The sequence below is a fragment of the Bombus pascuorum genome, chromosome 12 (assembly GCF_905332965.1).
Source record: "Bombus pascuorum chromosome 12, iyBomPasc1.1, whole genome shotgun sequence".
NCBI lineage: Eukaryota > Metazoa > Arthropoda > Insecta > Hymenoptera > Apidae > Bombus > Bombus pascuorum.
In genome coordinates, this window is record NC_083499.1 from 7,514,132 (window position 1) to 7,527,825 (window position 13,694).

The 13,694-nt window shown below is 42.4% G+C and overlaps 1 protein-coding gene across 1 annotated transcript in view; it reads right to left on the reverse strand.

Moving 5' to 3' along the window:
* Nucleotides 1-222: 222 nt before the first annotated feature.
* Nucleotides 223-13,694, reverse strand: part of LOC132912852 (uncharacterized) — a 28,130-nt gene continuing 14,658 nt past the window's right edge. Inside the window, exons 4-9 of the mRNA XM_060970630.1 lie at nucleotides 11,282-11,388; nucleotides 10,714-10,991; nucleotides 10,069-10,246; nucleotides 7,309-7,503; nucleotides 2,344-6,055; nucleotides 223-1,849 (exon numbers count right to left, since the gene is read on the reverse strand). Coding sequence (XP_060826613.1) covers nucleotides 658-1,849; nucleotides 2,344-6,055; nucleotides 7,309-7,503; nucleotides 10,069-10,246; nucleotides 10,714-10,991; nucleotides 11,282-11,388 — 5,662 coding nt within the window. The 3' untranslated portion in view covers nucleotides 223-657. The remainder of the gene's footprint in view (nucleotides 1,850-2,343; nucleotides 6,056-7,308; nucleotides 7,504-10,068; nucleotides 10,247-10,713; nucleotides 10,992-11,281; nucleotides 11,389-13,694) is intronic.

The following is a 13,694-nucleotide window of genomic DNA, read 5'->3' on the forward strand; positions in this document are numbered from 1 at the left end:
TATCTCCTAATTTCAAGTTCCACACGTATCAGCATTTAATCGCATCAGTATTTCGTAATACCCTCGAATTATGCTAGAAGCTAAAGGGAACGTTTCCAGAGAGATTATTCCTTAACACCCCATCTTAACCAAAATTCGTGAACTCTGCCACATATAGAAAGTGTAGGATCATAATGGCTGTAAATCAGTTCACTACGTAATTGTCTAGGATTATCGTTATAAAAAATTTATTTTATCTTTCCAAATTATAATAACGTATCACGGCATAGAATCGGATTATAAATTGATGAATTATAAATCTAAGGAAATTAAATTAAAATTCTCAAAATCTAGATTTACGCCACTATGATATTCATACATATGAGCATGTCATACACGTATGAATCACTATCTTAATCTTTGGCTTACCACAGAAGAAGAAGAGAGGAATCATAAAGAAAGTAATTTAATATTACGAACAGGGGCGAATTACACGATCTTAATAGAATGCTCAGAAGATAAATAAGTTAAATTTCGTCGTGGGTGCTGTGACAAACGTTACAAAAGGTTCTGAAATCTATTATTTACAAAGAGGACGTCGTCGTCGACATTGTGACGACGCGTTACAATAGAAAAATACATTTTACAGTTGAAAAGGGACGACTAGGGAAGGCGCGTTCAAGAGGCACTCGTGCCACGGCTGCACTCGACTATTCGTCGCCTCTCCCGAAGAAGCTCCAGAAATCTTGCCCTGGGACTTCCGGGATATTTCAATTTATCCCTGAGATGCATGATTTCGCCGGGCGTACTCTCGATATCCGAGTGATCTTTCGAACACGCGCACATCCTGCAACATCCGTCCCTGGTTCTTCGCGAATAATCGTCCGTTTCTTGAAATCTTTTCCGCGCGCTGTCGGTCAACACTCGTTGCTTGGGGAAGCTTCCCCTTATATTGTACATTTTCCCCAAAGAGTCAGTGGTATCAGAGGTCCTTGAATCGTTTACTTTGTATTTCGAAAGAAAACTGTACTTGCTCGAGTCGTCCAGTCTATCTGTCCTAAATGTTGGACGATCTAAATCAGTTGACCAAGAGGAACGATTAAATCTTCTCAGAGGTAAGAAATCTTCTTCCATAATAGAGTCCAAGTCATCGTTCTTTTGTTCGGCGGAACAAGTCTTCTCAACGGATAGATTCCCTGTTATCTCGTACGTGGTGAGATCTTTGCGATCGTCCGAAGTCTCTTCCAAACTGAAATTTCCTTTAACATCTCCGCAGAATGGTTCTTTCATAGCGTAACGATATTTCTCGCGAAATTTCGAGCCACAGCTAGGACTCCTCGAGTTAGATTCGGATGAAGCGAGTAAACGAGATTGAAGTTTATTAGAATTTCCGTAACGGATAGAATTGGCAACATTCATCAACTGATTGAAGATTTTCTTCTCCAAATCGTCTTCTTTCTGTTCTACGACACTGGAATCCCTTTCCAAGGGACTTTCCGTTTCACGAAGAATCTCGAAGTCATCGTTCGTCTTCGACGCGCGAGGCTCTGTGCTAGGACTCGCTAGATCCAGTCTAGCGCCAGCAGATTCGCAATTAATGCCATATTTTTTCCTAAGCAGCTCGTTGTGCTTATCGACTCTCCGAATGCAGTGCTCCAACCTCTGGATGCCCCTCATACACCTCTCGTAAGAATCCATTGACATCATTGTATCATCGTCCTCTCTTAGATAGTCATCGTCGTTCTTTGGATTGACCTTACGACCTACGAATTCTGAGTAATCGCGATTCCAGGAGGAGAGACAGCTCCGTCGACGACCACCTCGTTGTCCACTTCGCCCATAATCCAAAGATGTCCGTGACAAGGGATTTCTTGAAAAAAAATTGATTGATTTATTTAGAATATTTCCATTAACTTTAGACTGTATAATATAACATTGAAATATCATGTATAATTTGTATTAATGATACTCCCATATTTCCATAATTAAATAATATTTCATTAATGTCAAATTATACAATAATATTGAAATATGATACATAATTAGTATTTTATAATATCCCATCGAAAGAACTGAAACTAAATAGAGTTCGATCTAAATGTAGATAAAAATACAATGTTTCTTTATTAAATCAGAGCTGTACCACGAGTATCTAATTAATAAATCTAATGAAATAAAAATATATTTTATAAATAATCCACGCACGCAATCCTACAAAAACAATCGCTGCAGGTTCTTTAATCTAAAAATTGAAGCCAACAGAGTCAAGGGAGAATCTAAAGCACCGTCAGAAGTTCTCGAGAAGACTCTCGACCTATCAAAGACTCGGGGCCGAGAATGTTTCCCTTCGCGATTGTTCCTCACCTCTCGAGCATGCTCGTCCCGTTCACGTACTCGCTGATAGAGTTCAGATTTCGCATGAAGGTCACCGCCTCGCTCAGATACTCTTCGAGAACGTTCCTGCCCGCACGATCGAGCAGGATCTTTTCTGTCTCGTCGTTGTCGTCGTCGTCATCGTCGTCCTCCTCCTCCTCCTCCTCCTCCACATTCTCGTAGCTGTCCGACTCACTGCACGTGTTCTCTGATGATTCTTCCACGGAGAACTTGACCTTCTTGCGATTCTGCTTCGAATTTCCCTCGAATTTCACCGAATCCTGATCTTCTTTGTCTTCTTCTGAACTTGCGGACTCACCTTTCCGTTCGCTTTCCAAGGTTAAATTGATCCTTTCCTCTTGCTGAGAATCGTCAGTTTCATCGTTGGAAGAGTTTAGAACTTCGGACATGTTCTTCTTCATCCTCTTTTTAATGATAGACTTCAAGGTTCCTGATGGTTCACAAGTTAACTTCTTTTCGAGGACATTGGAGTTGGAGAAGGATACTTTCTTCTTCCCCGAACTTTTCACATGATTCAAGTAAATATTAGATTCGTCGTTGGTTTCTTCATAGTTATAACAAGGCCTACCCAAGATCAAAAATTTGTAATCGTGTATATTAATAGCTTCTGTTGACTCTGTAAGATTCTTCTTAGGGAATTCCACTTGATTGTCTTCGAAATCGTTAATAGATTCGTTCTTCTCTTCGATAGATTTTGAACAATCTTTTTTAGTATGCGCTACTACGTCAGGTGGACAAAAATTCTCACGCTGTTCAACCATCTGTTCGCTTTTCAGTATCATCGACTCGCTACATACGTTACTCTCGTTATAGTCCAAACTATCATCTGAGAAACCATGTTCATGATCCATATTATTATTTGATTTAATATTACAAGAAGGAGACTTCATCTTCGAGATCTCTTCGATGTTATCCATCTCAAAATCCACCTGTGATTCCTCAATGTAGTTTCTATGCGACAAACTTTGTTCGATCAGCGGAATTTCGCCGACTTCCGGTTGCCAAGAAGATGGGATAACTCCCAAACCCTTCGAAGAATCTATCGGATGGATCGTGTTAACCAAGGACACAGGAACTTGCCAGTTTCTCCAAGAATCCTGGTAAACGGCCGAACTAGGTGTTCTTTCCAAATTAAAACTGCGCTTCCGGTTGATAAACGCCTCCGTGATTAATCCATCCCTGATAAATCCTTCAGCGTGAACTTCTCTCAGAGAGGGCTCGTGCTTCTTCGACTGGGGCACGTACGATGTCCCTAGGGAATTCCTGAAAGTAATGGAATTCCTTATCCTCGTCCCCTGCATTCGATTCGGATCTGTTCTCGAATACTTGGCCGCGTTGTTAGGGTCCTGAAAGATGTTCTCGATTCGGAATACCCTGCTATCGGTTTGGCTAGGCGTCGATGTGGTCTGATCCTTCGAACAGAAGATCTCGTTACGAAGATCGTTCCATTCGTTGGTTTGAGCTTCCTCGTCCTTCGTAGAACATTTCGCATTTTGTTGCGATGCCTCGTTGTCCGGCACTGCGATCCTAGAATCTACGGTATTCATGGTTTCGATGGTAATGTTGATGGTATCCGGTAATGAAATAGAAATTACACTTTTCTCAGAATTATTAATCGATGAATGACTTTGAGAATCTTTGATGGAGTTGCAACATCGTCTTGCGCAAGTAGGAGCTTTGTTCTGTGGTAATGATTGACCAAAGACTTCCGGTCGCGGTGTCTGTACCGCAAAGCTACGACAAGAAGAGAACATACTCGTATTCGTCGAACTTTCTGCGTATACCACTCTTCTGTCAGCTTCTTGACATAGATCAGACACCTCTGTGCTACTTAAATTGCTCTCCGCGTAATTTTGAGTGTCGTCGGAAAGAATTCCAGAGTCATTGCGCGGAGAGTGAATTTCGTAATCGTATTCTTCGAGATCGTTCGCCAAACTTGCCACGTCTTTACATCTGACAATGTTCGTCTTAGGTTTCTCCGTCGAAGTAGCAGTCTCTTTCACTCTCAAAACAGGTGTCTTTTGATTCAAAACGTATTCGCAGTCTTGATGATAATCTGTTAGAACTGCAACGTCCTGACAGACTATCCGTGGCGTTTCTGTAAGAGACGCAGTGTCCTTCATGCGAATAGTCCTCGAGCAATCCGTCTGAGTGTCCACGCAGACTCGTCTACGTTTACCCAGCATCTTCCTCGAGATCTCCTGCAGCTTCAACTTGGCCACAGACTTTACCTCGCCTGTGTCTGGAGGAGACCGCATCCCTGGAACATCCTCCACGTTTTTTCTACTCGAATACAATCTCTCCGTAACTGCCGCCACGATTTCAGCGCGTTTGACTCTTTGAATAGGCGTGTGGTTCTTGACGGAAGGCTCTTGGTCTAACGAATTCTTTCTACGCAATAGTTTATCTCGAGCCAGACTCGAAATCAGAATCTGTTCGTCTTTCGAACTACTCGAACTGCTATCCTTGCTAGTCTTTCTCTTCAGGTTCTCCAAACTAGGCTTCCTCGCGTAGTTTTTTATCTTCGATCCAGGTTGGTTGTTGGATTCTTTTAGACTCTTATCCGAATCGTTGCTACCTTTTCGTTGAAGCTGCTCTTTAGACCAGTTACCTCTATTCGATATCTTCTGATCATCGATCTCCCGGATATTGTTTAACTTCTTCACTCTATCAGGAACCGTACAACGTTTCTCTAAATTTGTATGAGATCTTTCCAACGAGAATACAGGATCTCTATTCTTCTGGATCGTCTCCACCGAACCAAATTTCTTCAACGTGTGTAGATTGGAAAGAACAGAGGTTGGAAACACGTGCACCGAGTCCTGCTTACGAAACTTCGGCTTTTGCTTAGGTTTGGAAACTGATTTTACTTGATGACTTTCGGAATTTTGATAAGCCTCCGCTTCGATGTCCCCAAAAGTGTGACACGAATTCACAGAGCTGCTTCTATCATCGTGATCGATACTGTCCAGTTTCTCAAACTCGCCGAACGCTTCGTGATCGTCGTTAGCCGCCTCGAAATCCACATCGATCGATTCTTCTTCCACAACCTCGTCCGAACAAATCTCCTCGATCTGAACCGAGGATTCTTGCAGATTGTTATCCGGCTTGATCAAAACCGCAACCAATGTGGGGATGTCGACGAACACGGACTCGTGGATCTCGCTCACTTCGTCTTCTTCGTCGTTCAACTCCGTCACCTTTGCTCGGTTGAAGCGATCGCTCGTCGCCAAAAATTCTAGCGAACCGAATTTCTTTTTGGACGAACCGACCTCGTACGTGGTAACGCTGTCGCTGGAATTGGATCTTCGAACTGAAACGACGCTCTTCGGTCTTTTTTCTTCTTCTATCCTCGATCCAGCTACTATTGCTTCCTCCTCTTGGGATTTTTCTCCCGAATTTCGCCGGGTGGATCGTTCAGTTGATTCTGCCTCGGCTTCTTTTGATGATCGATCTGTATTCGTATTGCAGTTTGGTCGATTCTTCTGGCAACAACACAACGCGTTCGTAGCTGCTTCTGCGTTCTGTAAAATATGATTTTTTACGACGAAAATATAACGTTGGAATGTTAGGCAACGACGTTCATCCAAATCTTTCAGTGCCCATGCACTTCTCTCTTTTATATTCAAGCACGCATACTTACACTCAAGCGCGTAAACACATAAATCTCTGAAATTTGAAACTCAATTACTCGCAATAAGCAAGCACACAGAAAATTCTTACTCTCGTAATAATGAACAACGTGCATCGAAAACCCACAATTGCCAAATACCTTTCATTCACATATTCTATTCTTAAGCACTCGATTCTTCCACATACAGAGGTATAATTCAATAAATCGCAATCACTCTCAATCAGATCCAATAAACAATCAGAGGAAATTCCTGTCCCCAGAATAATATATGATTGGCAGGTGTCATTTTGAAACTGTTACCACGAAAGCACGCGCGAGGGATTGATTAAGATAATTACGCGTCCGAAACGAATCGGGGAAAATCGATGACTGGCAGGAATAACGGCGATCATAACGACCGAGGGAAATTCGATGAGGCTAATTAATGACCGATTACATAACGCATAGTATGATCGAAGGATATTGTAAAATCTACTCATGCCGGATAGGCGAAATGGAAATGCGGATCACTCGTTAAACGCACGCACCTGCGAACTGTATTTTATCAGCAATCGTTCGACCAATCCACAGGAAGGATCGGGCGACCGGTCAATGAGTATCAAATAAACGATTCATGCATTTCATTTGCGTAATGACGATTCGACGATACGAGTTTATGTTCGCTTTGGGGCTCGATAATAAACTTGGTCGATTTATCCTCATTGCTTCGTGAACCAGATCCTGGACTCCTGGGCAACGCGAGATTTCCCGTAATGGCGAATCGATTTCAGTTATAAATAAAACCCCGATCCCCCCCCCCCACTGATTTTATCCCCTTCCTCTTCTCGTCTTCGGTAACTGTGAATTTATTTTTCTATTTGCTCCGGTTCCTATTAATATTCATGCCACGAAAAATACTGTTATTGCCGTTTGTTTATGAACACACATACCGGTATAATGTGGAGAAACGGCATCGTCGATCTACCGAGAAACGATTGAATTCCGAAGTCAATTTGGGGAAAATTGTTCGCTCGTATGATCGATGGAAATGGAAATTTCTTTCATACAGTTCACATTTATCTCTATTATCTCATCTACATATATAACGTGGACAAATGTCATCAAAATAGAAAATCAGTTCCGATGAATTTTCAGATGTACGGTCAACTACGAGATGCGTGAGAGTGTTTTGAAAAATTCACCGTCTAGTACGTACAGGATGTCCAAGCTTTCCTCCATCAAACTTTTCTTAAAATATTCTAAGGAAAATGCGTCTCCAATATGTATTCGAATCTTTCAAATCACTTCGCAATTTTTCATTTATCGTACGTTATAAATTCGACTTGCCTTTTCTAACAATAAAAACTTTAATCGGGCCACCTCAGCTTTCAACTCGCGGATGATTTTCGCCACGGGATCCTCGTTGACCACCGGCCGATTGACCACGCTTTGCGCTCTCTGCGCGAATCGCAGCGTGTGCGCGGTCTCGTTGTAACTTCCGCTTGCTGGCGAGATCGCTAAAAACCAAGCACAGAAGATAAAGCTCGCTGTAATCAACACCTGTACACCATCGCGTACGTGTTCATTCATCTACCGTCGGGTTTTTGATTTGCCACCGTATAATCCCTCGCTATTTTTCCCTTATAATTAATCGCAGCGACTAGTCCCAGGGGGTAAAATGTCATCAAAAATTGTTTTCCCTTATCTTCCAATCCGCTTTAACTCCGATTAATCGAATTTCAGGGTGGAATCGATCGAATAAATTTGTTTTAGTCGTTGGTCTGAAGCGCAAAGCAACGCCCTCGAAAAAAGAGGCAGGCAAATTTTCCTCCGTTTTCCATCATTCGAGGCAGGTCTTGCGCGAAATGAAAAACGTCAACGTTTCAACGGAATTTTAAATTCGATCAGGTGTCATGGGAGAAAAAGGGCCCGTTCGAACGTCTATCGTATACTATATCCGCGGTCAACCATTAATGCAGACACTGAATATTAAACGTCCTTCTCCCCTCCACCATCGACACGATAATAAGCCCCGAATGCTATTAGCAATTCAATTGGACGTCGATGATCATCGGTTTGGAATATTTCGCCACGATTAATTATACGCATCGCGGCCGGCCTACGAATATTTGCCGATTCTTCCGTTTAGGTGGTATCGAGCCGACCGTGCTAATTAGTCGATCGTTTTTCCATCTGGATTCCAGCGATTATATACCACGTTGGATGCATTAGATGAATTTCCAGTCATCCGGAAATATTGGAATAATTCGAAGAAGAGGTGATCACCGTTATTGTTTCACCAGATAAATTCTCATTTGCCCGTTTAACCGAAAAGAGAAAGAGTAAAATGTTGCTTTAGCGAAGGGCGGGTCGAAAATCGTGGTAGAGCGAAACAATGACCGGACAAGCAGGGGGATCGGTATTTTTCAGGTTCAACCGTCAGTGCACTTGTCATGTATGAATATCAAAAAAAAAAAGAAATTTTTCCATGTCGATAAACTGGAAATTGCGAAACAAAAATATTTTTCAATTGGGTGGAACTGAATCTCGAAACTGTTTGACGAGATAAAGAGTTGATGCATGACAAGGCAATAGTCGCGCTCTTCCGATTCAATTCGATCAGTAAAGTATTTTGTTATAAAATAAATCAAGAGATCTGCGCTCTTTTCCCAGGCTACACGGGATCGACGAATATTTTATTCTACGTTCCCGATCTGTGGTCAGATTTACGAAGGACTCGGTCTGTCCTAATGTACAACTCACCCTTCGTACGGATGGCCACGCAAAAAGAGTTTCCTATTCTGTACCGTAATTTCTCTACATGCCACATTTAACTACAAGACTCAAATTCTACAAGACTTACGGTCGACCTATTTACAAGAGTTACGATCGAAACTTCGTTTTTTAACAAAAATACCGACTTTCATTGCTACCAGCAACTACCGGAAAAGACTTATCGCTGACTTTCTTTTAAACAACAAACTGATCGAAACTGGTGAAAGTGTACCGTGATAATATGTATGCAAGTATTAGGTTGTCCCAAACGTTCCTTTCGTTTTATAAGGAAATAATAGGTGCACGATATTTTTTGTTTTATATTACTTTATTGAATTATGCATGATCCATATTGTTCCATGCTACAAGTAGAAATATATAATAATTCGATGGAATGATATAAAACAAAAACTGTTATGCATCTATTATTTCCTTGTAAAACGATAGAAACTTTTGGGACGGCCTAATAATACAGGTCTATCTACGAGTAATCTACGCGCTAGAATTGTTGCATTTCGTTCCATCGAGTGGACATTTCAACGTCAACCAACAGGAGTGAAACGTTCAAAGAGCAGTGCGGAACTGCGACTTTGACAAGCTTAAAGGATTTCGTATTTACCGATTCCCGTCAGTACGCTTTCGCACCGGTTATCGAATTTTAATCTCCGCGCCTTAGCTCGCCTGGAAAAGCATTTAAACCAATTACCATCCGGGCCGAGTCCGGACTCCGGTATCGCCGGGATAATTTCATGAATCAGAGGCTCGTGATAATAATTCTCCTCTGGCAATTAACTGGAATTTATGGAAAGCTGGAGTTAAGTAGTGACAAGGGTGGGAAAGGACTGGGTGAGTGGGTGGTAACGGAGACTGAGAAGATAAGGAGAGGATGGAGAGCGTCGGCAAATTTTTTTTTGTCGCGTCCTGGAAGCTGAGTCGTCTTCCCAAATTAAATATCGCGATCCTGGTACGACCGGGCCTCGGGAACAGGAGTGAAATGGAGCAGTAACTGCGTTTCGAATAGAACGGGACGAAATCTGAAGGAGCGAATCTGGAACGAACGGTATAAACGGATTAGCGACGAATCAAAATGGAAAGAAAGCTGTTCGTTCAACGTGTAAATCATCGTTTAACTGGATACACAACGGAAGAGGTGTCTAATAAAAATAAATACGAACGAACGAGGGGAAGAATGAAGCAGAAGTAAGAAGAAAAGAGATATAAGGAGGGATAACTCGAAGGCTATGGATATCGGGAGGGTGAGGAAAAGTGAGAGCAGAAGAAGGGAAGATCAAAGGGAAGACACTTACTGGCGAGCATAATGGTAGTGGCATTTCCGCCAAGTGCGTCCTTCAACAGCCAAGTAAGCGAAGAATCTCTATAAGGGATGAACCTCCTGCCCGAACCACTTCCGGTCGTGCCTCTCTCCGCAAGGGCTGATATTACGTTCCCTAGAGCCACTAGACTCTTGTTTATATTCGCGCCCTCCTGCAAAGACACGTGTCACGCACTGCTTTTTTATTTCGTTCTTGTTCATACGAGCAGTCGGATGAAACCACTAGAACTGTATCTTGATTACGTAAAGTATCTTCGTTCAGATTGATCACTTATTGGATTTATGTACTTAAACTCACACGACTTGATTAACGAGGATGAGCATAGGAATTCGGGAGTATATTTCAAGTCAAGTAAATAACAGATTTACGCTGGTAAAGTGATTTTAAATTGCCTGAATCCATCTGAACAAAAAATAGATTATTTCAACGATTCGATTCTTTTTCCACATTTCAATTCATCGAATTCCGACTCGTCGAAGATAAAAGCATCCTATACGATCGAATCATCCGAAAGGGAAATCCCGATCATGTAGTTTTCCGATTTCTACCTGCTCAAAAAGCTCTATCGATCGATTCGTTCGTTCGCGCCAACGATATTATTTTTAGCAAGTGACTCACTTTCAGTCGATGTACGCCGCTGCACGTGGCCGCGCTCTCGCTGCCCGCCAGATCGACCAACCGTAATTTGCTACCACCGCGTGGCGAGATCTCTTTCTTCCTCGAACTGACGCTGTTACCGACACACTGCGACTCCTCTGCAACGGCGATCGTCAACAGAGCGTGGCTACGACTGCTACTAGGATTTTGCAACGTCGATGCTGTCTTCCGGGCTTTCGTTCCCTCCTCCACATAGGACATCAACGACCCCAGCGTGCGAACCGCGTGATGGGTCAGTCCTGTTACGGAAAACATTGAGAAGAATAATTACAAATGTGGAAACTTGAAAGACAAAAGAATGGATAGATGAGTAGATGATAAGGAGTTTCATACATTTGAAGAGAAAAATGTTAGAAATTAAAAACGTGAATTATATAAAATTGACAATAATAGATATCCTTAGAAAAGCTTGTCAAATACCGAAAAAACGAGTCAAGTGGCAGGAAATCTCCGTGACAACAATTATTTTAGATAACAATCATCGAAGTTGTAGGATTTCGAAGCGAACTGAATGTTCGATTGGCGGTACCTTGAACATAAGGGCCGAGTCGAGGATGCTCGCGAACTCTCAATCCGCTCGTGCTCGAGGACGGCTTCAAAAGATCCCTCACCTTCTCGTTATATATCTCCAAGTAACTGAAACAGAATTCAGCCAGCGTTACGCTCCAACTATCGCGTTTGATTGATTGCATTCATTTCAGGACGCCGCTGATGGATTCGCCCTCGATGTCGAATCCGATCGATTTGCGACGATTTTACACATTCACCCTTCCGAATCAACATTCCAGCCTGAAACATCTCTAAAATACCAACTGCAACGTCATATTTAAAAAATATCTTTCTCACTATCGTAAACCTAAGCCTAACAGCTATCTATTTTAGACGTATAGACAGTAGAATAATAGCTTCTAAACTCTCTACCAAAACAATTCACACCAAGAGAATTTTCCAAAGTCCTCGTCCGACAATCCCCTCCATACAAATAGCTTTTCTGACCTAACCTTTACTACCCGACGTTTAAGAGCCTGGTGTGCTACTTTATTGATGAGTCCACTAGCAGCTCTCCAGCACGAAACACATCTTCCTTTTCTTCCCCTTCATTCATACATCCTCTTCTCTCCTTCTTTCTCCCCTTCTCCTCTTCATTCAGAACCACAATAGCAAATTGATGGAGTCTACTTTGTCGTCTATCAGCAGAATATATAATAACAATTCCAATGATATATTGCAAACAACGTGTCACGTTTGCCTTGCTCCGTCCAACACGAAAATCCATGAAAAGAGCTGTCGCGGTTAACCAATAAATAATTCCATATCGTCGACAACGGCGTATCGCATTAGCCATAGATATTCAACAAGTAACCAGTGGCTGGTGTAATCGGCAGTGACCCGCACGCGACACACGCCGAATATCAAAGAGATAAACTCCACGTAACACGCTCGATAATACGATTCACTAAACTGGACACGTGAATATTCAACGACCATCTAAACAGTACGATTTCGAATTGTAGGCGCGCAAGAAAATCCGTCGGGGACCCCGGGGAGGTCGGGCAAATTTATCGGGTGCACAGCCAGCACGACGCATACTTTTCGTCCGAACGGTGCTCGCAGCCAGGCCACCGCAAGCTCTCGGATCCTCTTAACGTCATTATCTGCTCCACTGTGCTCGTGAAACGTCCGCACGTGCCATCGTAAATCCGCTTAACAGCGATCGGAGTTTCAGAAACACTTTCCACTCCTGGATCTCGTCCCACACCTTTTGTATCTTTTCACTCTTGCTTAGTTTTTCGACAAGATACTTTGTACGTATGTGTACGTTTTCTGACTTTTTTAATTTCTCAAGATTTGAATAATAAAGGAAGAGTTGAAGTATTTCAGGATTAGAGTAATGCGATGTTGGACTATTTCACTTAAACTCTCTCGTCAGACAATCCAACCTTCGAAACCCGACAGCTCTACGTGATCTTGAATCGCTAAAGTTATCCCGGATATCTGCATTTTAATTGGCCCCATACGGTTTAATTGTATTTGCCACAAATCGTTGAACAGCAGAAAAGCATGCATCTATTTCCCACGGCTCTTGAAAATATCTACATCATGATTACACATCGAATAAATGTAAAATGTCAATACGAAAGTTCCACGTATAAAGCGGTCACTGTTCAAAGAGCAAGAACAAACACCGATGAAAATATTTCTGTTAGAAAGAGTTGAAACACGGTTTCACAGGATCCTGATATCGTTCGTCGACTAATCAAAGCTTGCAGGTCGGAAAATCAGCGGAACAGGCGTTGAAAAATTGAAACTGTTTCGAATTTCCTTCGGAACCGTCTGAAATTCTCATCGTTGAGCTGACCTAAAGGATTCGGCTCTTTTGACGTCACGTATCCCATCCGTAGACCACGGACCGGGCGTGGAATTGGACTCCAAGTAAATAGGGTCGTCGGTGGTCTGACTTCTAGCCGCTGCAAGTATTCGGGAATGCTTGGAATACCCGTGAATAACCGTGGCCCATCGTTCACCGTATGAATGAGTTCGCGAGCCGCCATGGCGTGGCTGACCAACACGCTTCCGGAAATTAGAAAATCGAACGGACTCCTAGAATCAGCCTGTTCACGCTGCTTTCCTTGACCTCAAAAACCGTTCCACCTAAGCCTTTTGCGCTGGTTCGCACGCGTGCAAGATGAGAAACGACGAGGAGCAACAAGAACGAAGAGGTGCATCTAAATTTACCAGGATCTTCTCCTAACTTTCACGGTTCACACGATCGTGCTTGGGTCACACGGACCGTGTACTCGTGTAGTTATCTATTTAGTTTCGTTTCTTGGTTCGAATAGATACAATCTTGGTGTCTTTTGATAGAAATATTTCATCTTTAAGGATGAATATGATATAATCATTTTTATTAAAGGACTACTCGATTAACAACTAATTTTTGC